Source organism: Schistocerca gregaria, chromosome 1, assembly GCF_023897955.1.
Source record: "Schistocerca gregaria isolate iqSchGreg1 chromosome 1, iqSchGreg1.2, whole genome shotgun sequence".
In the NCBI taxonomy this organism is placed as follows: Eukaryota; Metazoa; Arthropoda; class Insecta; order Orthoptera; family Acrididae; genus Schistocerca; species Schistocerca gregaria.
In genome coordinates, this window is record NC_064920.1 from 188,038,969 (window position 1) to 188,065,574 (window position 26,606).

The 26,606-nt window shown below is 43.9% G+C and overlaps 1 protein-coding gene across 1 annotated transcript in view; it reads right to left on the reverse strand.

Moving 5' to 3' along the window:
* LOC126336828 (ionotropic receptor 75a-like) overlaps positions 1-25,703 on the reverse strand; it is a 120,282-nt gene extending 94,579 nt beyond the window's left edge. The window contains exons 1-2 of the mRNA XM_050000929.1: positions 25,547-25,703; positions 4,733-4,881 (exon numbers count right to left, since the gene is read on the reverse strand). Of these exons, the coding sequence (XP_049856886.1) occupies positions 4,733-4,881; positions 25,547-25,703 (306 nt within the window). The remainder of the gene's footprint in view (positions 1-4,732; positions 4,882-25,546) is intronic.
* Positions 25,704-26,606: the final 903 nt, after the last annotated feature.

Here is a 26,606-nt window from a genome sequence, read left to right on the forward strand (position 1 = left end):
CTTTTAGTATCTCCAGGGTTCTTCCATGTATACAACCTTCTTTCATGATTCTTAAACCAAGTGTTAGCTATGATTAAGTTGTGCTCTGTGCAAAATTCTAGTAGGCGGCTTCCTCTTTCATTTCTTAGCCCTAATCCATATTCACCTACTATGTTTCCTTCTCTCCCTTTTCCTACACTCGAATTCCAGTCACCCATTACTATTAAATTTTCGTCTCCCTTCACTATCTGAATAATTTCTTTTATTTCATCGTACATTTCTTCAATTTCTTCGTCATATGCAGAGCTAGTTGGCATATAAACTTGTACTACTGTAGTAGGTGTGGGCTTCGTGTTTTGTCATACAAACATATATACATGGTTATATCGCAGATAAACATTCGAAACGAAATTGGAATTAAATATACGTGTCTGAAGTTTTTAGGTAGATTCCTGTGATGTGATATATCCCTGTAACATTCGTATTTAAAAGGACAGTACTGGTTGCCCACAAGAGAACCTTCAATTGGTTCTAATTATGGTATAAATTTGTTTGCTGCCTTTAGCATTGATTACATGATAAAGTTACATGATTTAAATCTGCTTCTTCTTCATTGTCATGCCTGCACATTTCCCACTCTGTAACTGCAATTTTGTAGCTGTGATGCGTAGCGCCCGGGGTAGTAATCCCATTCGTATTACGGAACTCCGATGCCGCTTACTCATTCTGACTCTGTCTAAACCACGGTAATGCCAGCATCTCCGGCTGAATACGAGCTGAAAACTTCCTTTTTCTCTTTGGGTTATAGTGTATTCCCTGTACCATTCTTCCTGTTCTTGCTGTCATGTTTTCTGTTTAATGTCACTACAGGGAAGCCTCATTCCTTGGAATATCTTGGGTAATACTTTCTTTAGTACATATGAGGATATTTCGTTTTTAATTATCTTTGAATGGCTTTTGATCCACATGAATTTTACGTTACTGTCAATTGTTCTCATACTATGAACCACACGTAGCAGTATGTCTCCTACATAATTGGCGGTAGTTCCATTCGGATATGTTGTCTCTTTCGTCTGTAGAGTGCTTTTAGAGTATGTTAAGGTTAAGACTTTTTGAAATTCGTTCCCTATTGTAAGATAACCGCTTTTCGAATTACTAATATTTCACTAGTGTCAATGGACGTTTCATTAGCTACGGTGTGCATTGGTCGCTGATGTAGATATGGCTCTCAAACATGTTCTCATTGCTCTGCGTTGTAGCCTGTCCTATTTCTCTAAAATATAGTTCGGAGCGTTCCAGTAGGACATACGCCGATAATGTAACGCGGAGCGTATTGTTTAGAGGATAACACGAATGTCAGGCTGAGCTCCCCACCATGTGCATGTGGTCGAATTGGAGACTACTCAGTCTTTGAATAATTTTTAACGTTAAGTATACGATTTGTCGGTAGAATGATTATCTGCTGTTGTAGACAATAACCCTAGGACTTTTACTGACGGCTTACTGGAGGAGGAACAAGGAAATACGGATCCAGCCGTATAGTATCTGTTGTAGACGGCACGTTTTTCCTTGTAAATATACACTGAAGCGCCAAAGAAACTGGTACAGGCATGCGTATTCAAATACAGAGACATGTAAACAGGCAGAATACGCCGCTGTGGTCGGCAACAGCTATATAAGACAGCAAGTCTCTGGCACAGTTGTTAGATCGGTTACTGCTGCTAAAACGGCAGGTTATCAAGATTTAATTGTGTTTGAACGTGGTGTTATAAGCGGCGCACGGGCGATGGGACACAGCATCTTCGAAGTTGCGATAAAGGTGATTTTACCTTACGGTCATTTCACGAGTGCATCGTGAATATCAGGAATCCAGTAAAACATCAAATCTCCTACATCGCTGTAACTGGAAAAAGATCCTGCAAGAACGGGACCAACGACATCTGAGGAGAATCATTCAACGCGACGACTGCTACGGTCGCAGGTTCGAAGCCTGCCTCGGGCATGGATGTGTGTGAAGTCCTTATGTTAGTTAGGTTTAAGTAGTTCTAAGTTCTAGGGGACTAATGACCACAGCAGTTGAGTCCCATAGTGCTCAGAGCCATTTGAACCATTCAACACGACAGAAATGCAACCCCTCAACAAATTGCTGCAGATTTCATTGCTGGCCCATCAATAAGTTCAGGTTGCGAACCACTGAAAGAAACATCATCGATATGGGTCTCCGGAGCCGATGGCCGACTCGTGTACCCTTGATGACTGCACGACAGAAACCTTTAGGCCTCGCCTGGGCTGCCAACTCAGACACTGGACTGCTGATGACTGGAATCATGCTCATCGGACGAGTCTCTTTTAAAATTGTATCAAGCGGATGTACATGTACGTGTATGGAGACAACCTCATGAATCTATAAACGCAGCATGTCAGTATGGGAGTGTTCAAGCTCATGGATGATCTGTAATTGTGTGGGGCGTCTGCAGGTGGAGTGATATGGAACCCATGATACAACTTGATACGACTCTGACAGGTGACACGTGCGTAAGCATCCTGTCTGATGACCTGCGTCCATTCATATCCATTGTCAATTCCGATTGACTTAGGCAATTCCAACAGGACAACGCAACAACCAACACGTCCAGAATTGCTACAGAGTGGCTCCAGGAACACTCTTCTGAGTTTAAAATCTTCCGCTGGCCACCAAACTCCCCACACTTGACATTATTGAGCATATCCGGGATGCCTTGCAACGTGCTGTTCAGCAGAAATCTCGACCCGCTTGTACTGTTACGGGTTTATCGACAGCCTTGCACGATTCATGGTGTCAGTTCCCTCCAGCACTACTTCAGACATTAGTCGAGTCCACGCCACGTCGTGTTGCGGCAATTTTGCGTGCTCGCGGGGAGCTATACTATATTAGGCTGGTGAAGTTGTTTTGGTTCTTCAGTTTCAGTAACAGTAATTTAACTGCTGATAGTATGAACGTTGTTCCTAGCGGCGGAGCGTGGAATGTTGCCAGTGTCCCGTTAAGTCACTAACGATTTACCCAGAACGGTGACGAGGTAAAGTAAATACATATACCATTTGCTCACTGGCGGGCAAATACTAAGCGTAAAGATATTCTCCAATTCGTTTGCAACCTGTACAATATAGGGCTGAGAAAGGCCTCTTGAGGTAGCCGTTAAACGTGGGCCAAAGGGTGTTTTATATTCCCATCGTATATAACACATGTGTAGGATTGCTTTGCCTTGATACCGCGACTGTGTACACTCCTGGAAATTGAAATAAGAACACCGTGAATTCATTGTCCCAGGAAGGGGAAACTTTATTGACACATTCCTGGGGTCAGATACATCACATGATCACACTGACCGAACCACAGGCACATAGGCACAGGCAACAGAGCATGCACAATGTCGGCACTAGTACAGTGTATATCCACCTTACGCAGCAATGCAGGCTGCTATTCTCCCATGGAGACGATCGTAGAGATGCTGGATATAGTCCTGTGGAACGGCTTGCCATGCCATTTCCACCTGGCGCCTCAGTTGGACCAGCGTTCGTGCTGGACGTGCAGACCGCGTGAGACGACGCTTTATCCAGTCCCGAACATGCTGGCCAGGGTAGTTGACTTACACCTTCTAGAGCACGTTGGGTGGCACGGGATACATGCGGACGTGCATTGTCCTGTTGGAACAGCAAGTTCCCTTGCCGGTCTAGGAATGGTAGAACGATGGGTTCGATGACGGTTTGGATGTACCGTGCACTATTCAGTGTCCCCTCGACGATCACCAGTGGTGTACGGCCAGTGTAGGAGATCGCTCCCCACACCATGATGCCGGGTGTTGGCCCTGTGTGCCTCGGTCGTGTGCAGTCCTGATTGCGGCGCTCACCTGCACGGCGCCAAACACGCATACGACCATCATTGGCACCAAGGCAGAAGCGACTCTCATCGCTGAAGACGACACGTCTCCATTCGTCCCTCCATTCACGCCTGTCGCGACACCACTAGAGGCGGGCTGCACGATGTTGGGGCGTGAGCGGAAGACGGCCTAACGGTGAGCGGGACCGTAGCCCAGCTTCATGGAGACGGTTGCGAATGGTCCTCGCCGATACCCCAGGAGCAACAGTGTCCCTAATTTGCTGGGAAGTGGCGGTGCGGTCCCCTACGGCACTGCGTAGGATCCTACGGTCTTGGCGTGCATCCGTGCGTCGCTGCGGTCGGGTCCCAGGTCGACGGGCAAGTGCACCTTCCGCCGACCACTGGCGACAACATCGATGTACTGTGGAGACCTCACGCCCCACGTGTTGAGCAATTCGGCGGTACGTCCACCCGGCCTCCCGCATGTCCACTATACGCCCTCGCTCAAATTCCGTCAACTGCACATACGGTTCACGTCCACGCTGTGGCGGCATGCTACCAGTGTTAAAGACTGCGATGGAGCTCCGTATGCCACGGCAAACTGGCTGACACTGACGGCGGCGGTGCACAAATGCTGCGCAGCTAGCGCCATTCGACGGCCAACACCGCGGTTCCTGGTGTGTCCACTGTGCCGTGCATGTGATCATTGCTTGTACAGCCCTCTCGCAGTGTCCGGAGCAAGTATGGTGGGTCTGACACACCGGTGTCAATGTGTTCTTTTTTCCATTTCCAGGAGTGTATTTCTGGCAGTCCTGTATTTGGTGTTTTTGCATCAGTATTGTCATCTGCAAGGTGTCAATATCAAGACATTTAGGTACAGCGAGCAGCTTTAGTGACCTGCAGGAAGAGCTTCCTGTTGCGCGTGCAGCCGTAGTCGAGGAAGATGGCCGCGGCGCTGCCACGGGGGAGGCGGGACGGCGGAGGCGCCGCCAGCAGCCAGCGGGCGCCCTCGCAGTCCAGCAGACGCTGCCAAAGCCGCACCGCGTCTGCACACACACAAACTAATACATACACAGAAACTCAAGATCTAAGCCTTGAGGGAACATTCCCTTCAGCCAGCGTTACGGATGTCATGCTTTGGTGAACAATAACACAGTTATCAGCTCCTCTACAAACCGAAATCGAAGAGAATAGGGGGTATTTTCAGCTTGCCAGGTATAGATTGGGAGTATCGTTCCATGAAAACTGGTGCCAGACACAGGGAATCGTGTGGCATTGTTCTGAAGGTCTTGTTCGAAAATTGCCTTGAGCAGACAGTTACAGAACCACCTCGTGAGGGTAACGTCTTAGATCTCCTGGCAACAAACAGACCTGCACTTATCGAATCAGTTAACGTAGAGGAAGAAATCAGTTCATAAGGCTGTGACAGAATCTATGACGATGGGTCCTACAGGGAATGTTAAGAAAGGTAGGAAGATATATTTGGTCAGTAAGGTTGACAGGATACTAACTTCAGAATATCTCAGCAGTCAGCATCAAATAGTCGGTGATGTGGACAAAGATTTGAAGAACAAATGGAAAAAATTCAAAGGCATCGTTCAATATGCCTTAGACAAGTACCGGGTGATCAAAAAGTTAGTATAATTTTGAAAACTTAATAAACCACGGAATAATGTAAATAGAGAGGTAAAAATTGACACATATGTTTGGAATGACAAGGGGATTTATTAGAACCACCTCATATTGCTAGACCCGTGAAAGACCTCTTGCGCGCGTCGTTTCATGATGATCGTGTGCTCAGCCGCCACTTTCGTCATTCTTGGCCTCCCAGGTCCCCAGACCTCAGTCCGTGCGATTATTGGCTTTGGGGTTACCTGAAGTCACACGTGTATCGTGATCGACCAACGTCTCTAGAGATGCCGAAAGACAACATCCGACGCCAATGCCTCACCATAACTCCGGACATGCTTTACAGTGCTGTTCACAACATTATTCCTCGGCTACAACTATTGTTGAGGAATGATAGTGGACATATTGAGCATTTCCTGTAAAGAACATCATCTTTGCTTTGTTATGCTAATTATTGCTATTCTGATCAGATGAAGCGCCATCTGTCGGACATATTTTGAGCTTTTGTATTTTTTGGTTCTAAGAAACCCCGTGTTATTCCAAGCATGTGTGTCAATTTGTACCTCTCTATCTACATTATTCCGTGATTTATTCAGTTTTCAAATTTATACTGACCTTTTGATTCAAAAAAATGGTTCAAATGGCTCTGAGCACTATGGGACGTAACTGCTGAGGTCATCAGTTCCCTAGAACTTAGAACTACTTAAACCTAACTAACCTAAGGACATCACACACATCCATGCCCGAGGCAGGATTCGAACCTGCGACCGTAGCGGTCGCGCGGTCCCAGACTGTAGCGCCTAGAACCGCTCGGCCACCCCGGCCGGCTGACTTTTCGATCACCCGGTATGTTCCGAATAGTGTTTTAAGGGATGAGAAAGATCCACCATGGTTTAATAGCCGTGTTAGAAAAGCAATACGTAAACAAAGATCACTTCATTTCAGATTCAAGAGAAGTAAAAACCTAGCTGACAAACAAAAGCTGAACGAAGCGAAAATGAGCGTAAGGAGAGCAATGAGAGAAGCGTTCAATGATTTCGAAAGTAAGACATTGTCCACCGACCTGAGTAAAAACCCTAAGAGATTTTGGTCGTATGTAAAATTAGTAAGTTGGTCATAATCATCTATTCATTCTCTCAGCGACCACGCCAGCACCGAAACAGAAGATAACAGAGAGAAGGTCGAAATACTGAATTCGGTATTCCGAAATTGTCCCCCCTTTCAATCATCGGAATTGCAGATATTGAGATAACCGATCGTGGAACTGTAAAGCAGCTACAATCGTTAAGTAGCGGAAAGGCTTCAGGACCAACTGAGATACCTACAAGATTCTATAAAGATTATGCGAAAGAACTTGCTCCCCTTCTAGCAGTAATTTATCGTACATTACCTGAGCAACGTAAGGTACCAAAACACTGGAAAAAACCGCAGATCATTCCCGTTTTTAAGAAAGGCCTTAAGACACATCCACACAATTATAGACCTATATCGTTGAAGTCAATCTGTTGTACAATTATGGAACATATTTTATGCTTAAGAATTGTGACGTATTTGGAAAATGAACAGCTCCTCTAGAAAAATCAACATGGATTTGGCAAACAGAGATCCTGCGAAACTCAGTTCACTCTGATCCTCCACGAGATCCACAGCGCAGTGAACAACGCAGCTCAGGCTGATGCCGTGTTCCTTGACTCCAGTAAGGCATTTGACACCGTCCCGCATTGCCAGTTAATAAAATAAAAAAAAGAACTTAAGGAGCATCGGGGCAGACCTGCGATTGGATTCAAGACTTTCTTGCAGATAGAACTCAACACGTCGCTCTTAACGGAACCACATCGACAGAGGTAAAGGTAATATCTGGAGTACCACAGGGAAGTGTGATAGGACCGTTGCTGTTAGTAATATATATAAATGATCTAGTAGAAGGCGTCGGATGCTTTTTAAGGCTATTCGCAGATGATGCATTTCTTTATACCAAAGTAGCAGCGCCAGAAGATAGTAAGAATTTGCAGAACCATCTGCAGAGAATTGATGATTGGTTTAGACTCTGATAGTTGATCTTGAACGTAAATAAATTTAACATATTGCACATACATAGGAAAAGAAATCCACTACTGTACAGTACACTATTGATGATAAACAGCTGGAGACGGTTTCTGCGGTAAAATGTCTAGGAAAAACTATCCACAGCGGCCTTAAGTGGAATGACCATATAAAACAGACAGTGGGAAAATCAGACATAAGACTCACATTCATCGGAAGAATCTTAAGGAAACGTATCTGATCCGCGAAAGAAGTGGGTTATAAGGGGCTTGTTCGTCCGATTTTTGAGTATTGTTCGTCTATCTGTGATCCCTATAAGGTAGGACTGATAGGGGAGATAGAGAAGATCCAACGATGGGCGGCGCGTTTCGTCACGGGAGAGCGTTACGAAGATGCTAAACAAACTCCACCGGCAGTCGTTACTAGAGAGACGTTGTGCATCACGGAGAGATTTACTATTGAAATTTCGGGACAGCACTTTTCAGGAGGAGTCAGGAGGAGTCTTTCCCCCACATACATCTCGCGTATTGACCACGATGAGAAATTAGGGCCAATACAGGGGTTTACCGACAATCATTCTTCCCACACACTATTCGAGAGTGGAACAGGATTGGAGGGACCAGATAGTGGTACCGAAAGTACCCTCCGGCACACGCCATTAGGTGGTTTGCGGAGTATGATGTAGAAGTAAATGTAGAAAGATGGCAGAATATGGCAACTTGGTGCAAATAACAAGTGATTCATTTACATCTACATGTAAATCTTGATGATTATTCTAAAAACCACTAATAACTGCCTGGCACAAGTTTCATCGAACCATCTTCAAGTTATTTCGTTGCTGTTCTATCTTTAACGGCGCGCGGGAAAAACGAATACTTATATCTTTCCTTACGAGTTCTGGCTTCCCTGATTTTATTGCAATGAACGTTGGTTATTGAAATTTCGTGAAAAGATACACCGCAACAAAAAAGAAACGCCTTTGTTTTAATGATTGACACTCCAATTCACGTATCATATCCGTAGCACTCTCTCTCCTAACACAAAGCGAGCTACCCTTCTTTGAACTTTTTCGATGTCCTTCCTCAGTCCCATCTGGCTTGGATCCCACTCCAAACAGCAGTACTCCAGAAGAGAGCAGACAAGCGTGATGTAAGCACACTTTAGGACTTGTTGCACTTTCTAAGTGTTCTGCCAATAAATCACAGTCTTTGGTTTGCTTTCCCCACGGCATTCATGTGGATGAGCTCACACTTTTCATTATTTAGCGTCAGTTGTCACTTTTGGCACCATACTGCTATATTATCTAAATCATTTTGCTTCTGGGTTTATCATATGATGACTTAACAAGACGGTAAATGACAACATCATCTGCAAGAAATTTAAGAGGGTGAATCAGATTGAGCAGTTCTAGGCGCTTCAGTCCCGAACCGCGCGACTGCTACGGTCGTAGGTTCGAATCCTGCCTCGGGCATGGAAGTGCGAGATGTCCTTAGGTTAGTTAGGTTTACATAGTTCTAAGTTCTAGGGGACTGATAATCTCAGATGTTAAGTCCCATAGTGCTCAGAGTCATTCGAGCTATTCTGATTGTCTCCTAAATCTTTTATGTAGATGAGAAACAGCAGAGCGTCTGTAACAGTTCCTCGCAGAACGCTAGATATTACTTCTGTTTTACTTGATGACTTCCCGCCACTTGCTATGAACTGTGACCATTCTCACAAGAAATCACGAATCCATTCGCACAACTGAGACGATATAGACACGCATTTTTATTAGAAATCGCTTGTGAGGAAAGGTGTCAAAGGTCTTATGTGAATCTAACGATATGGAATCAATTTCATATGCCCTATCGCTAGCACTCATTACTTCGTGAGAATAAAGACCCAGTTCTGTTTCACAAGAACGAAATTTTGTGAATCTGTGTTGGCAGTTGTCAACAAATAGCTTTGTCCGACGCAATTCATAGTGTTCAAATACAGTATATGTTACAAAGTTCTCCTGTAAATCTATGTTAGTGATATGGGTCTGTATTTAAGCGGATAACTACTATTTTCTTTCTATCCAGCTCTGATGTTTTTAAACGTAGATGAGGTTGAACAGCTATCAGAAGAGGACATGGACCCTAAAATAGTACACAACAAGGTAAGTGAATCAGCATGTTTGACTGAATACCAGCAATAGGGGATCAGGAACAGGTAGTCAGTTACACTCCTATTTTTGGGAGACGCTCTGACGTCTAGGCAAAGTTGGCACAGGTTTAAAAACCTAATGGTATATATGTATACTACTTGGTTTTTTAACCTATGCTGACTTTACCTGGACTCCAGGGCGTCTCTCAAAAACATGTGCGTATCTGACTATCCCTTCCTGAATCCCCTATATCCAATACACACACACACACACACACACACACACACACACACACACATATATATATATATATATATATATATATATATATATATATATATATATATATATATATATATAAGTTGAGCCTCTGTACCACAAATTTACGCTTAATGTTAAGGAAAACTTTCATATACACTCCTGGAAATGGAAAAAAGAACACATTGACACCGGTGTGTCAGACCCACCACACTTGCTCCGGACACGGCGAGAGGGCTGTACAAGCAATGATCACACGCACGGCACAGCAGACACACCAGGAACCGCGGTGTTGGCCGTCGAATGGCCCTAGCTGCGCAGCATTTGTGCACCGCCGCCGTCAGTGTCAGTTAGTTTGCCGTGGCATACGGAGCTCCATCGCAGTCTTTAACACTGGTAGCATGCCGCCACAGCGTGGACGTGAACCGTATGTGCAGTTGACGGAATTTGAGCGAGGGCGTATAGTGGGCATGCGGGAGGCCGGGTGGACGTACCGCCGAATTGCTCAACACGTGGGGCGTGATGTCTCCACAGTACATCGATGTTGTCGCCAGTGGTCGGCGGAAGGTGCACGTGCCCGTCGACCTGGGACCGGACCGCAGCGACGCCCGGATGCACGCCAAGACCGTAGGATCATACGCAGTGCCGTAGGGGATCGCACCGCTACTTCCCAGCAAATTAGGGACACTGTTGCTCCTGGGGTATCGGCGAGGACCATTCGCAACCGTCTCCATGAAGCTGGGCTACGGTCCCGCACACCGTTAGGCCGTCTTCCGCTCACGCCCCAACATCGTGCAGCCCGCCTCCAGTGGTGTCGCGACAGGCGTGAATGGAGGGACGAATGGAGACGTGTCGTCTTCAGCGATGAGAGTCGCTTCTGCCTTGGTGCCAATGATGGTCGTATGCGTGTTTGGCACCGTGCAGGTGAGCGCCACAATCAGGACTGCTTACGACCGAGGCACACAGGGCCAACCCCCGGCATCATGGTGTGGGGAGCGATCTCCTACACTGGCCGTACACCTCTGGTGATCGTCGAGGGGACACTGAATAGTGCACGGTACATCCAAACCGTCATCGAACCCATCGTTCTACCATTCCTAGACCGGCAAGGGAACTTGCTGTTCCAACAGGACAATGCACGTCCGCATGTATCCCGTGCCACCCAACGTGCTCTAGAAGGTGTAAGTCAACTACCCTGGCCAGCAAGATCTCCGGATCTGTCCCGCATTGAGCATGTTTGGGACTGGATGAAGCGTCGTCTCACGCGGTCTGCACGTCCAGCACGAACGCTGGTCCAACTGAGGCGCCAGGTGGAAATGGCATGGCAAGCCGTTCCACAGGACTACATCCAGCATCTCTACGAACGTCTCCATGGGAGAATAGCAGCCTGCATTGCTGCGAAAGGTGGATATACACTGTACTAGTGCCGACATTGTGCATGCTCTTTTGCCTGTGTCTATGTGCTTTTGGTTCTGTCAGTGTGATCATGTGATGTATCTGACCCCAGGAATGTGTCAATAAAGTTTCCCCTTCCTAAGACAATGAATTCACGGTGTTCTTATTGCAATTTCCAGGAGTGTACTTATTTTATGTTTTTTAATTGAGCAGAATGTAAGTTTTAGTTATTTAAGATTTTGATTAAATGTCCATGAGCCATAGAAAGCTCTGAAAACTCTTCCATCGCTAGCGCGAGATATATTTTAACAATCTGTGAACTGTCTAAACGCAGTAATGATACACCAGAAACACAAAACACGTGATGTAGTGAAAAGAGGGGGACACTATGCACACGCAATTGGCCTAGCTTACAGCCACTGCGCATGCTCAAGCCCAGCGTTGAACGACGCATTTGCAGACTGAAGCAGCTTAGCAAATGAACACCAACCAAACTGTATTTTAGAAACTTTACAATATCAGTTAACTGCTATAGAAATGAAGAGTCTACGCTGCAAAGCTAAAGCTAAAAGGAGAGAATAATTAGTTTCAGGAAAATTTACAGCGGAAAAAAGCGAATTACGAAAAAATATCTACTCACCGTATTACTAGCCAGAGTATACATCAATTTGCAAGTGACTGTATACAAGCTAGAGGAGGATACATATGTACAAAAAATGGTTCAAATGGCTCTGAGCTCTATGGGACTTAACTTCTGAGGTCATCAGTCCCCTAGAACTTAGAACTACTTAAACCTAACTAACCTAAGGACATCACGCACATCCATGCCCGAGGCAGCATTCGAACCTGCGACCGTAGCAGCAGCGTGGTTCCAGACTGTAGCACCTAGAACCGCTCGGCCACTCCGGCCGGCTACAAATGTACAACGAAGGAAGTAATAGACGTAAAGGTATGAACAAGCTACGAAAGATAATGAGATTGTGCCCCGCCTACGACAACGCTTTTATTTTCAGGTGCAAAAAAGTAAATCAAAACAACTGCACTGTAATTATTTGCACTCTTGTAACACGAGATGAAGACGATCACCGCTTCGTCGTCGGCATTGTCGTACTTCGAGAGAGAAGAGATGATAATCATTAATAGGAAGAGAACATTCAAAGTTAATTACTCCTAGTTCATGTTGCAGTGCTTATCGTCATATCCTGCATGGTGCGTATGTAAAGGAAAAAAAAAACCTTAGTAATCGACAGGAACTGTGGATTATAATGTTGTAGTCAAGCCTTTCTGTCTCGCGCCAAATTAATTGTATATTTATACAGCGTGCAATGATAAGAAATCGTTCCGGAACACATGACAGAGCTGTATCGGATCAACCTCACAACAGATGTTCAAAGTGACCTCCATGGGATTGCAGGTGAGGGGGTAGTAGCGACTGTCATGCAGGATCCACATAATCGTTCTTTGGCTTACACTTTGGCTGGCCACTTCCTAGGAACTTGTACCAGGGTTCGGCGCAGTATCCTGTAGAATCCACTCCAATTCTGGCGTACACTCAGTCCGCTTTCTCACTGCACATTCGTTTGTCTGAAAGAACCCATGGCCACACAAACACCCAAAAAAGGCTTGCCATATTGTGTGATGTGTTTGGTGTCTGTGAGGGTTCTTGTTTTGTTGTAGCCGCGCTGCTTGACCGTACACAAACACCATCTCTTCGTGTTCCCGACATGAACAGCATTCTGCTGTGTAAAGTGCGCTGCATCAACCAAACAGCCAGCAACACACAAGGAACACACGGCTCGTGGTCAGAGAAACTTTCATATTATGTATTTCCGGACATATACTCGTAGGACCTTTTTTCCTCCATTTTCAGTCAGGAATCCGTCTCTGCAGTTTGTCGGTTTTATTAAGGTGCACCCAGTATACATCACCTCTTTAATTTCTTTTCTAAAGCTATTTCACTATAGAGTGAAGGAACCTGAAGGAACACAGAGCCTCATCTATGCAAATTATTGTGCTATCACCACGCAAGCCCGCTGCATTGAAACTGTTGAAGAGAATCTGTCCAAAGAATTGAGAGAACTGTCAGCTTACTACAGGGAAAAACAGTTGAGACCAAATCCTGGAAAAACACAGAGTTGCACTTTCCACCTTAAAAACCGGCAGGCAGCTAGAGCCCTCAAAATCACCTGGGAAGAAAATCACTAGAACACTGTACGTATCCCATATGCCTAGGGGTCATCCTTACCGTGCATTAACATACAAGAGGCACTGCCTAAATACCAAGCAAAAAGTGGCAGCCAGGAACAATATCATCAGAAAGCTAACAGGCACAACGTGGGGAGCACCCGCTAACACTGTGAGGAACTCTTCCCTTGGACTGTGTTACTCTGCCGGAGAATACGCAAGTCCAATGTGGTTCAGTTCCTGCCATGCCAAAATAGTAAATGCCGCTCTTAATAATACTTGTCGTATCATCACCCGGTGCCTGAAGCCTACTCCTCTGGATAAACTGTGGGAATTGCACCCCTTGACATCCGCCGAGAGGTAGCAGCAAAAAGTGAGAAGAAAAAATCAGAAACTTCTGAAACTCACCCCCTAATGGCTATCAACCAGCAAACCCACGACTAAAATCCAGAAACAGCTTCCTCATATCTACCGAGACTCAAGTTGGGGCGCCACAGCAATGCCGAATCGAACTATGGCGTGCAAGGCTAACCAATACTGTGGGATGGATTACACCAAGCGAAAGACTGCCACCCGGCTACACAGAGAATTGGAATACATGGAGATCCCTCAACAGACTACGCTCGGGTGTCACGTAATGTAAGAGCAATCTGACTAAATGGGGTTTCCTAGAGGAGCCGCAACTCTGTGAGTGTGGAGCAACGCAGACGACATTCCCCGTGCTCCAGTGTACCCAATGTCCAGCAACATGCGCAACAGGAGACCTGCTACAGGGTGTTTCAAAAATGACCGGTATATTTGAAACGGCAATAAAAACTAAACGAGCAGCGATAGAAATACACCGTTTGTTTCAATATGCTTGGGACAACAGTACATTTTCAGGCAGACAAACTTTCGAAATTACAGTAGTTACAATTGTCAACAACAGATGGCGCTGCGGTCTGGGAAACTCTATAGTACGATATTTTCCACATATCCACCATGCGTAGCAATAATATGGCGTAGTCTCTGAATGAAATTACCCGAAATCTTTGACAACGTGTCTGGCGGAATGGCTTCACATGCAGATGAGATGTACTGCTTCAGCTGTTCAATTGTTTCTGGATTCTGGCGGTACACCTGGTCTTTCAAGTGTCCCCACAAGAAAGAAGTCACACGTGTTCATGTTTGGCGAATAGGGAGGCCAATCCACGCCGCCTCCTGTATGTTTCGGATAGCCCAAAGCAATCACACGATCATCGAAATATTCATTCAGGAAATTAAAGACGTCGGCCGTGCGATGTGGCCGGGCACCATCTTGTATAAACCACGAGGTGCTCGCAGTGTCGTCTAAGGCAGTTTGTACCGCCACAAATTCACGAAGAATGTCCAGATAGCGTGATGCAGTAATCGTTTCGGATCTGAAAATGGGCCAATGATTCCTTTGGAAGAAATGGCGGCCCAGACCAGTACTTTTTGAGGATGCAGGGACGATGGGACTGCAACATGGGGCTTTTCGGTTCCCCATATGCGCCAGTTCTGTTTATTGACGAAGCCGTCCAGGTAGAAATAAGCTTCGTCAGTAAACCAAATGCTGCCCACATGCATATCGCCATCATCAATCCTGTGCACTATATCGTTAGCGAATGTCTCTCGTGCAGCAATGGTAGCGGCGCTGAGGGGTTGCCGCGTTTGAATTTTGTATGGATAGAGGTGTAAACTCTGGCGCATGAGACGATACGTGGACGTTGGCGTCATTTGGACCGCAGCTGCAACACGGCGAACGGAAACCCGAGGCCGCTGTTGGATCACCTGCTGCACTAGCTGCGCGTTGCCCTCTGTGGTTGCCGTACGCGGTCGCCCTACCTTTCCAGCACGTTCATCCGTCACGTTCCCAGTCCGTTGAAATTTTTCAAACAGATCCTTTATTGTATCGCTTTTCGGTCCTTTGGTTACATTAAACCTCCGTTGAAAACTTCGTCTTGTTGCAACAACACTGTGTTCTAGGCGGTGGAATTCCAACACCAGAAAAATCCTATGTTTTAAGGAATAAACCATGTTGTCCACAGCACACTTGCACGTTGTGAACAGCACACGCTTACAGGAGAAAGACGACGTACAGAATGGCGCACCCACAGACTGCGTTGTCTTCTATATCTTTCACACCACTTGCAGCTCCATCTGTTGTTGAAAATTGTAACTACTGTAATTTCGAAAGTTTGTCCGCCTGAAAATGTACTGTTGTCCCAAGCATATTGCAACAAACGGTGTATTTCTATCACTGCTCGTTTAGTTTGTATTGCCGTTTCAAATATACCGGTCATTTTTGAAACACCCTGTACATGCAACGCCAAATGCAACAGAGGTCGCTAACTTCTGGGCGGCAAAAGGGTAAATAATTGTCTTGTAAATACATATACACACGACATGTAAATATTGTACGTTATTTTATACATTGTAAATGCTTCTGACACGAATAAATAAATAAATCGAGTATTGCAGTCTGTCAGAAAACTGATGACACCTGAAAGAAATATTACACAAACTACTGAACGTAGAGTGTGTAGCGTGCTAGGGTAGTCTTTGAGTTTTTGCAGTTGCGTGAAGCTATTGTGCCACAGTGACATAGTGGTCAACGCGTCTGTACACTGAGCAGGAAACCTGTGTTCAAATACCGGCGTTAGTACAAATTTTTTGTTTCTTGTTGCAGTATGCACATATAAATCACAGATGTTCGAGACTTGTTTCTTGTTGCAGTATGCACATATAAATCACAGATGTTCGAGACTCTGGAAGTATGTAGTTTCATTTGAGATAGTGGTGTGTTTACAGAAAATGCTACAGGCACGATTCCAGGGATATTTTCTTGCTTTCTTTTATTTTTATACTCTTCAGCAGAAACTCTCAAAGTTCTTGCTATTTCATTGAATTAAGAAATGACTCTGGATCAACATTACAATTCATGATGCAGTGAACTGACGCCCATGTTTTCTGGACAATATCAATTATGTTTGCGTGAGGCTAGCCGAACCTAGTTTCTAAAGGCCGATTTCACAAAACTGTTTCCAGTTAGTCTGTACCCGCACACAGACCTACTCGTTTAAATTAACGCGTAGCACGCTAGCTTGCTAGAGATGGATGTGAGCCAAACCCAGATCGAACCGGCGGGGCTGGTTGATGATTATACGAGGGTTGTCCAGAAAGTAAGTTCCGATCTGTCGCTAAATGGAAACTACAGCGAAAATTAGAAACATTTTGGTTGCAATAGTTAGCTATATTTTCCAGATACTGCTCTCCATAGTCGTCACTCCGACTTAGACACTTGACGGAGCGTTATACCATACTTCTAACACCGTGGTCATAGAAAGCATCCGCCTGTGCTTTCTGATAATTCTCTACGCTGGTCTATAGTGCGTAGCCTGCGCCCAAGTGTTGTCTTCGTATCTAGCGTTTCATATGAACAGAGATGATACTTAGGACAAGCCAATTAGGGCTGTGTTGTGGGTGATCGAACACTTCCCACCGAAAAGGCTGCAGGAGCGTCTTCACTGCCCCTGCAGAGGGCGGCTGAGAATTGCCATGAAGAAGGAAGTGCGTACCATTTGTGTTAGGTGGGCTGCATTCATTAAGGCGAAACCTCTCAGCAGGCCCTCCTACTTGCGGGAAACATCGTTGTTCTAGGCACCTTTACTCGCTCGCAGTGCGCTCATAACTGAAAAGAGCGTCTCGATGCTACAGAGGGTCATACTAGAGACACTACCCAACACATCTGTGCAAAGTTTCATCAGGTTTTTACTGTGGTGTCCATTTGACTACCGATCGGAACTTACTTTCTGGACAAACCTCGTAGGTCTGGTACAGTCGCCAGCATGTGTGTGGCTATTAATTGGTTTTGCACGTTTATTTAGGCAAACAGTGGGTAGTTCCTAATCTCCAGAAAATACGAAACACAAAACAATTAAATTACGACAACACGGAACCAAAGTTAACCGATTCCCAGGCACGTGGCACTTACCACTTCCCTCCATTAGCTTACCTGACGCCTGGGACGACTGACTGAGCACCCGCACATAAAGATAAAATAAAAAAAAAACATTGCCCAGCTATAAAATGCACTCTACCCAGCTACGCTGGGATAAGCGCTGTGAAACAGAGAGGTGTAAATATTCCTGTATCCATTCTGGAAACGCGGTTCTAGTCGCCAGATTTCAATTTCAGCGTTCGGTACTGATGCAGAAAAAAAAACCACTCTCCTGCAACATCTTATTCGTGGTTGAGTTTTCAGGTTGGTTTAACGAGGACTGTGATTTTATGTGCAAGACTGGCCGAAAGGTTATGTATTTCCCTTATTTCATTGAAGAGAAGCAAATTTTTACCTTTATTAAAGTATTCCGCCCATAAATCAATACTAACATTATAAATGTGAGAGTAGTTCTGTCTGTTACGTTTTCACGACTAAACTGCCGAACCGGTTCTATGAAGTTTGGTATGGAGATAGCTCGAACTCTGAGTAATAACACAGGCTGCTTTATAAAGCGGATAGTACAAGATATTTGTCGATTTGAGAAATATTACTCGAACTAAGCAAAAATGTTCACTGTTTGAAAAGGCTACATATTCTTTGGCTTTTGATCTTAGTTATGAAAATGGTTGATATGTTCTACGTAATTGATTCAAAGTGTTTAAGAGATATTTTCATTCTGATATTATTAAATGTGAAACGAACTCCGCCCGTTACCTTTTCAGCACTGAACCTCTGAAACGATTTCAGTGAAATTTGGTATGGGGACAGCTTGAACGATGAGCAAGGACATAGGCTACTTAAGACAGCGTGTGTTTCAAGGTATTTATTGATTTGAAAAAATAACGCGAATCATTGATTTTTAAGTTTGTCATATAAGAAAACAAGTAACTAAACTGTTAGTATTTCAAAAGTATTCACCATACTTACTAATATATTTATTCCTCTGTGTAGCAGGACGGTTAATGCCTCCACGAAATAAATGTTTGTGGCTGCCTACAGAACCCTGATTTTACCCAGGTGTGTACCTCTTTGTCCGAAGCAAATCGTTGGCTACGAACGTCTTCCCTCAGGACTCCAAGAATATGGACATAGTAAGGGCAGGGATCGGAATTGGATGTGTAAGGACTTCTCAGAAAAGCTTCTACTCGAAGGAACCTTGCCGACAAGAGTGCGTGCCACTGCGTCGTTTGTTGGGGGAAGTGGATGGGTGTGGCTGGATGGGGGAGGGAGCGCACCTGTTATTTTAGCGTGTTCCATCCTTACTTACTTCATGATAGCAAATGCTGTGGTGGCTGACAGGTAGTTATGACATATTTTCTGGCTTTACAAAGTCTATCTGTTTGGCAACAACCCCATATTCTGCACAGGTGACTAATTTGTGTTTAAAATTCTGTGTGTGTGTGTGTGTGTGTGTGTGTGTGTGTGTGTGTGTGTCTGCGCGCGCGCTAACAAAAAATTTAATAAATTATCGAATTAGGAGGTATAGGTGGAATGGGAGGATAGGGGGTACAAAGCATAAATGGGCTAGCTCTGCTACCTCAGATTTTTAAATTTATTTTATTTATTTAATTATTATAATTATTTGAATCGAGAGAGGCGGAGATTACAATGAATAAAAGTGAGTGTTTATAATACACTGAATTCACTGGAGAGAATAAGGGGAGAGAGGGAGGCATGATTACATAATGTGTTCAAGGTCGAGGTCAAGAGCAAGAGGAGCTCAATGACGTGGGTCACTTGATGTATACAGAATTTACCAGAGACGCCTATGTAAACAAACTGACCCACATAACACGTTGTCACGCCACTACTGTCATAGAACACAGTCCAACAAATATGTGACTGTATCGGTGGTACCGAAAAACATGTTTGGAGCAGTGCAGCTTTCTTGGCAAAGAAAAGAGGAAAAGTCGTTAAAATGGCTACCAATAAACCAGAGTGACCCAAGAAATAAATATGTGAAAGAGAAATTGTGTGGGTACAGAATTTATGCTCAGTTAAAAATTGGAAATTTGTGGTAAGATATTATGGGACCTAAGCTTACACACTACTTAATCTAACTGAAACTAACTCACGCTAAGGACAACACACACACCCATGCCCGAGGGACGACTCGAACCGCCGACGGAGGGAGCCACGCCGACCGTGACTATACTCAGTTAAATTCGCGGTATTTACCTTTAAGGTCAGACGTGCGAAGTTTTCTGTGCGCTCGTTGTCATTATAAAGGAATAATCGAGTTTTTTAGTAATGTTATACTAATGACTGTTTTAAATTGTTCACAGTCCTGAATTTGTCGTATGATATTATGTTAGTACATACATTTGTTTGTACTGTATTATTATGCCGTTAGACATACTCCTTGGACGAATTCCGGCGGTTGGAATTTGCCAAAAACGCTTTTATGTCACAAAGAGAAGGCCATGGAGCTCCCAACACTGCACGGATGCTGAAGGAGTCCCCTGGAAGAATACAACAACGGGAAAATCTGACAGCTGTAGCGGTTAGTTTGTTTCACGTGGTCAGATATCCATAATGCAAACATGATTACAGACAGTCGTGTAATAAACAGTAATGTTATTTAATCCCATGAATACTTACTTTCAGTATAAATAAGAGGACAATGGAAATATATCACAATGGAAAATTGTTTCACGATTTTGCCATCCAGAACCCTCTCATAACCTACGTGATTTAGTTTACCACAAGTTCCACAGGTAAAACTTTCAGTAAATGTAGGGTGTTTCACATGCGGAGCAAATGCTGGCTCCGGTGTTGCGCGAGCAGTAGCCCGGAAGGCAGGTAGCGATCGCAGCGTGACACTCCAGCTCGGATAGTGTGTGAGCTGACGTGTCATTTAACAGCGTGCGTTGTGCGTCATTTACTATGGACATAGCATACTTTTCCTTTTCTTGTTATCTGTAGTTTGTATTCACAAAGGTAAGCAGGAAGGATCAACAAATGTTACTTGTGTTGAACTATTCGAGGAGAGAGTCGTATATAGAATGTAGCCTCGCCTTCATTCCAAATTTCCAGAGTACACGTTCCCAGTGATCCGAAGACACAAAGACTGGTAAAGAAATTTCAAGAGGCTGTATCCGTGTCAAGAAAACCAACTGATTTAAGCCTTTCAATAACAATTCATTAGAGGGGAAAGACACTGTATGGTTATTTTAATTAATGTCATAGTTGGAAGTAAGAAAAAACTACATATTTCCCATCTTTACCTTTTCCAATGCGGAGGGGTTGGGAGATAGAGGATTATTCACAAGCACCCTAGGTGTTTCAGAAGATGACCAGGTAAAAACAAAATAAACAAACACACAGCAGTGGACAGCACATCTCTCCAAATTGCCAACTTACGTTATTGGTTCTCAATAAGTGCACGTTTGTGGTGTGAGAAACGCCAAAATATACTTGCAGTTTACTGGTGTGAAATATCCGGGACGTTGCGACAGCAAGCTCCTAGTCTGCTTAGTAAATCTCTTAAGAGGGTTGGTTATCTGCAGTTCTTTCTAGACGCTGGAGTACAAAGAACCAAGAGCTCAGATTAAAAAGTATGTAAGACAGGATGCAGTGTATGCAGCTTACACGATCAGCAAACAATGACGGAAATAAAAGAAAGGTTCAAGAATGGGATTAAAACTCAAGGCGAAAGGACATCACTGATAAAGTTCGCTGATGGCATTGCTACCCACAGTGAATACGAAGAAGAATTGAAGGACCTGTTGGTTGGAATCAACACTCTAATAAGTGCAGAATATGGACTGAAAGTAAACAGGAAAAAGACAAAGGTAATGAGATGTAACAGAAATGAGAATAACGAGACACTTAACACTAAAATTGGGGATCACGAAGATGTTAAGGAATTCTGCTACATTGCAAGCAGAATTACCCGTGACGGGACGAAGCAAGCAGAACATAAAAAACAGACTAGCACAGGCAAGGAGGCCATTGCTGCCCAAGGAAAGTCTATTCGTCTCATACATTGACCTTAATTTGAGGAAGAAATTTCTGAGAATGTGCGCATGGAGCACAGCACTTTTTGGTAGAGAATCATGTACAGTCGGAAAATCAAAACGGAAGAGAATCGAAGTGTCTGAGAGGGGGTCCTACAGAAGAATGTTGAAAACTAGGTTTAATTTAGAAGATAAGAAATGAAGAGGTTATCTGCAGAATCGGCGTAGGATGGAGGATATGGAAAACACCGATAAGAAGAAGGGACGCGTGTTACGGCATCAGGCAGTACCATCCACGGTGCTAGAGGGATCTCCAGAGGGTAAAAACTCTAGGGGAAGGCAACAAATAATTGAGGGCACCGGAGACAAACGCTATCCTGAGATGAAGAGGTTACCGCAAAGTAGAAATTCGTGGCGGCCCGCGTAAAGCAATACGTCTTAGTGGTAATGAGAAAAATTAATGAGAATAAACTAGACTAGTTAGGCGCCTTTTTGTAATGAAGGCTGAGGAAATGGACTTTGCATTAGCATTTCAGACTGAGACCTGTTCACATAATTGTGCACAAACTGAAACTGGAATCTAATTATGTCGATAATACGATCCAAATTTAGCCCTTACGATCACAGTAGTTTCGTAGTCATGAGGCGTGACGAATACATCAATGTAACTGTTTATCTTATACTGTTAGGTTAAATTTAGAAAAACGTCAGTTTTACAATTTGTAAGTGTTTGACTAAGCCGGTGATGTAATAATGTCAGTCAGTGAATACAAAAAAGGTCGAATGTGGGAATAATTCGTACAGTCGCAAATTTTTGTACGGTGGTAGGAGTGCGTGATTGAGGATGCGTTTGAAGGTCACTTTCGTACGTTTTACTTGAATAACTCGAAAACTACGGACTCTAACGAAAACGTATGCCAGTACAAGGTTCAAGTAGGCTACATTTCCTGCATAAAGAACCTTTTCCTTTTTTCTGTGGGATTAATAGTACTGACATACTGAGCGAGAGAATACGCAAATCTCTTCGAGTTTATGATGCCTAGACATAACATTGCGGGTTGCATAAAACAACATCGGTAGGGTCTGCTAAATCACACAGTATGTTGGTACTGTTAGGCACTCAAGACAGATGTTCCTCAAGCAAAGTATTACTTAGAATCTACTTCAAATACATTTCAGGTAGGTAAATTGGATTCTAGCTATTGGTTTACATTTACTCAAATGTATAATTATCAGAAACGTTCTTAATCTGACGTTATTAATCTGATTACTCACATACTGTGGTTTGTGAAATAGTTCTGTGAAATGATTTGAAATCGGCACGAAAACTTCACCAATTATAATGCTTCTAAGAATACCAGTGTAATCTGTAACAAAAAAATCAATACTAAAGACACATGTGTAAATACTGTAATACAGCAGTGACACTATAGTATGATCTTTAATGAGCAATACCTACTGGAGGCAACTAGTATCACATAGTTGTATGAAATTTCTAGAGTAGAAATTTGTGTGACATATCGACCTAGGAAGCGTATTATTGTATCCATAATGAGTGACGGCCTGACGGCTACCCTCTGAGTGGTATTAATTCACCTGGCAGGACATCAGTTGTTTCTTATATGACTAGTTGAAGAATAATGGAGGCTGTAGCAATACTGTTTGGAACCCTGGATAATTTAGCTTGTTAATGTGACATTAAAAAATTTATTTGCATTGATATTAAAGTAACTGTACTCGTATAACATACGTCATTTCCTGGGCATTGCATGTTCATATTGTGATAGGATGGTTCACATTCTGCAAAAATAATTCTATGTGTATGAAATTTATCGATTATTTCTTACAATGACATTATTTCAAAGCAGTATTGTATAACAGTAAATATGTGTGCATTTTTTGAAATGACATTTTATTCTGGTGTAGATAACTTGAAGAAGGTCTTTGTCTGCACAAAATCGAACGTGAATGCGAAAAGTATAGTTGCAGAGAAATGGTTCAAATGGCTCTGAGCACTATGGGACTTAACATCTGAGGTTATTAGTCCCCTAGAACTTAGAACTACTTAAACCTAACGAACCTAAGGACATCGCACATCCATGCCCGAGGCAGGATTGGAACCTGCAACAGTAGCGGTCGCGCGGTTCCAGACTTAAGAGCCTAGAACTGCTCGGTCACAAGGGCCGGCAGAGTTGCATAGAGATATGATAAAGTTTCATATAGGAGACTTGCACTTTGTCTAGAAATGTTGAGGTATATGAACACAATATATGTTTAACAATTTTTCAACAACTGAGCAAGGCAGTTTGGTGTGAAAAAGTAAAGAATGTTTTCTGCTGCGTTTCAGTTTTATCCAGTACGAAACATATTCCTTTATTAATACACTCAGCAGTATGTCCGTACTCGAGACGGGCGTGCATGTAGCGGCCCATACCCGCAAGAGCGCAGCTTTTCCATTCGCTGAAACATGTTCTCCCGAATGCTACACGACTGCCGGCTGTGGAATAGTTCGTATTTTGTCCACTAGATGTAGCTTAAAGCGATTTACAACTGCTACTTTGCTGAACATGGTTCAAATGGTTCAAATGGCTCTGAGCACTATTGGACTCAACTGCTGTGGTCATCAGTCCCCTAGAACTTAGAACTATTTAAACCTAACTAACCTATGGACATCACACACATCCATGCCCGAGGCAGGATTCGAACCTGCGACCGTAGCAGTCGCACGGTTCCGGACTGCGCGCCTAGAACCGCGAGACCACCGCGGCCGGCTGCTGAACATGTCGGAATAGTAGACACTAGCTGTCGTTACCCTTATCAATAACAGAAAGGGCCAGCCAACAAGCTTCAAAATAAAGAACCTGAAGCTTTCTAATCTTTTTTTAAAATTTTCTAATCTATCTCTGAAATGTAAAAATAAACGTGATGTTTATTGCCTCTCAACAAAACATCAGGCAACCACGAAAGAGGTTTCTGTATGTCCAAAATCAGGTTTTACAAAAAGAATCAAGCCAAATATCGCCATAGATTGTAACATGAACGCTACTGGTGTAGTTCGTGTCAAACAGCATAAGAGCTACTACTTATTCCCAAGCAAAACAATGAAGCGGTGAAAAACTTTCCTTTCACGTTTTCCTAATGTCATCTGTAAATGGTTCAATTTTGTACAAGGATGTCTCCAAGCATACGATTTCACTAGTGGAATTTATATATATGAAAAAAGTTAGCACTGTACTTGGTAGCAGAATCAACACTAACCAGTAGAAAGAAATTTTGGTCATCATTTTCCAAAGAGGGTACTACCCACTGCCAACAGAGTAAACGCAGCATGCTACTGTAATGTTTGCTCTGACAAAGGGGGGAAAGAGTAGGGTAGGTGTATAAGGGGAAAAAAGGAAAAAAAAGACAGTAGCAGAGATTGGTTGATTTGGGGAAGGGGACCAGATAGCAAGGTCATTGGTTCCATCGGATTAGTGAAGGATGGGGATGAAAACTGTCCTTTCGAAGGAACCGACCCGGCATTTGCCTGAAACGATTGAGGGAAATCACGGAAAACCTAAATCAGGATGGCCAGGCGTGGTTTCGAAGAGTCGTCCTCCCGAATACGAGTCCAGTGTGCTAAACACTGCGCCGTCTCGCTCAGAATGGTACAGAGACTGGAATGTTGAAATCTTTGTATCACAATCTTATCAAGGCTACCATTTGGAAGTAAATCATAAATAAGATATCAAACAAACATGCACGTGAGAAGTTATTTTTTGTTTCATTTCTACTTGAAATCTTTGTGAGAAAATGTAATTTTTTTTTCTGGGGAAGTTATTTCATTTTATGGCAATACTAACACACCAGCACTGATACGAACATATAGATTTTCTAATCTATAAAATATGGGGTTTAAAATGATACTAAATGAGTGCCTCTAAGGTGCTTGACTATTGTGTAATTGATATGTAAATTTGCTGGAAAATCGCCAATTCACGTACGCAACTGAAGAGGTTCTACAGCAATGTAAAGGTGTTAAATAATTTGTATGCTGACAAAGTTTGTGACTGGCACTGGTCTCTAAGAATCCCTTTCAGATTTCTGGAGCGTGGGCGATACGTTTCACTGACCATATCTCGTGCAGGTGTAAGTGACCACAATGCGGAAACGCTTGTAGGTGAGATAGTCGACAGGCATATCAACGGTGGCGCCGTCCAGCAAAGCGCAGCAGGCGCAGGGCAGCAGCAGCAGCAGAAGCAGCATGGCCGGCGGGGTAGAGGTCTTCATCTGCGCCCGCGTGACGTCACAGCCGCCTGCGCCGCCTCCGGACTGGCCCAACAGCCGGGGGCGCGCGGCCTTTTCCGTGTCGCCGGACGACTCGGCCGGGACGAAAGTGCTCCATCAATAAGTCTCTTTGCGGGGCGCCACGAATTGTCGGTGAACACAGGCAATAAAACCACTTACGTTATTTTACAGAAAGGGAGACAGCAGCATTTCTCCGGAAATGTATCGCGAAAGTACGTCCTTAACGCGTTAAAATTCTCAGAGTTCCGTATCAAAAGGGAAGTACGGTTGCTACCGTGATTCAGCAGCTGCTTCTTGTATTATTTCAAAGTTCTAAAGCGTCCATTCTCAGTGGACGGCTTACAATAACTTCGACTCTTGACATTGTACAGCTATTTGAGGTAAATTACTATGAGTGTACCTGTGCTGGTGAAATACACGAGTATCATGAAAGTTTCATCACTGGCGTTGCGCAAGGATTCTTGGTCTAAATAATGACTAAATTATACAAAGGACTGTCGGGAAAACATTACTAAGTGTTGCAAGAATTTGTTGGATGGAGGTGAGTCATAGATTTTTGCGAAACTGGAAAAAAAAATGGAGCGGGTGATATGTGGTGCTGCAAAAGAGCGTTGAAAATTAATTGGAAGCCCTCCTCAGAATCAGAGAGTAAAGCAATATGGAGGAAACACTGACTGAATTCAGTAGAGACGGAGCACAAGCTGAGATTGGGGCAGGATGCGGAAGTCGTGCCGTACCAAAGGAACCATACCGGAATTCGTCTTAAGCCTCTTTGGGAAATCCAAGTAAACCTAAACCTGAATAGCCAGAAGGGAATTTGAACCGTCGTCCTAAACCGTCGTCCTCCTGAGTCCAGTGTCTTACCGTCGCCTCATCTAGCTCGGT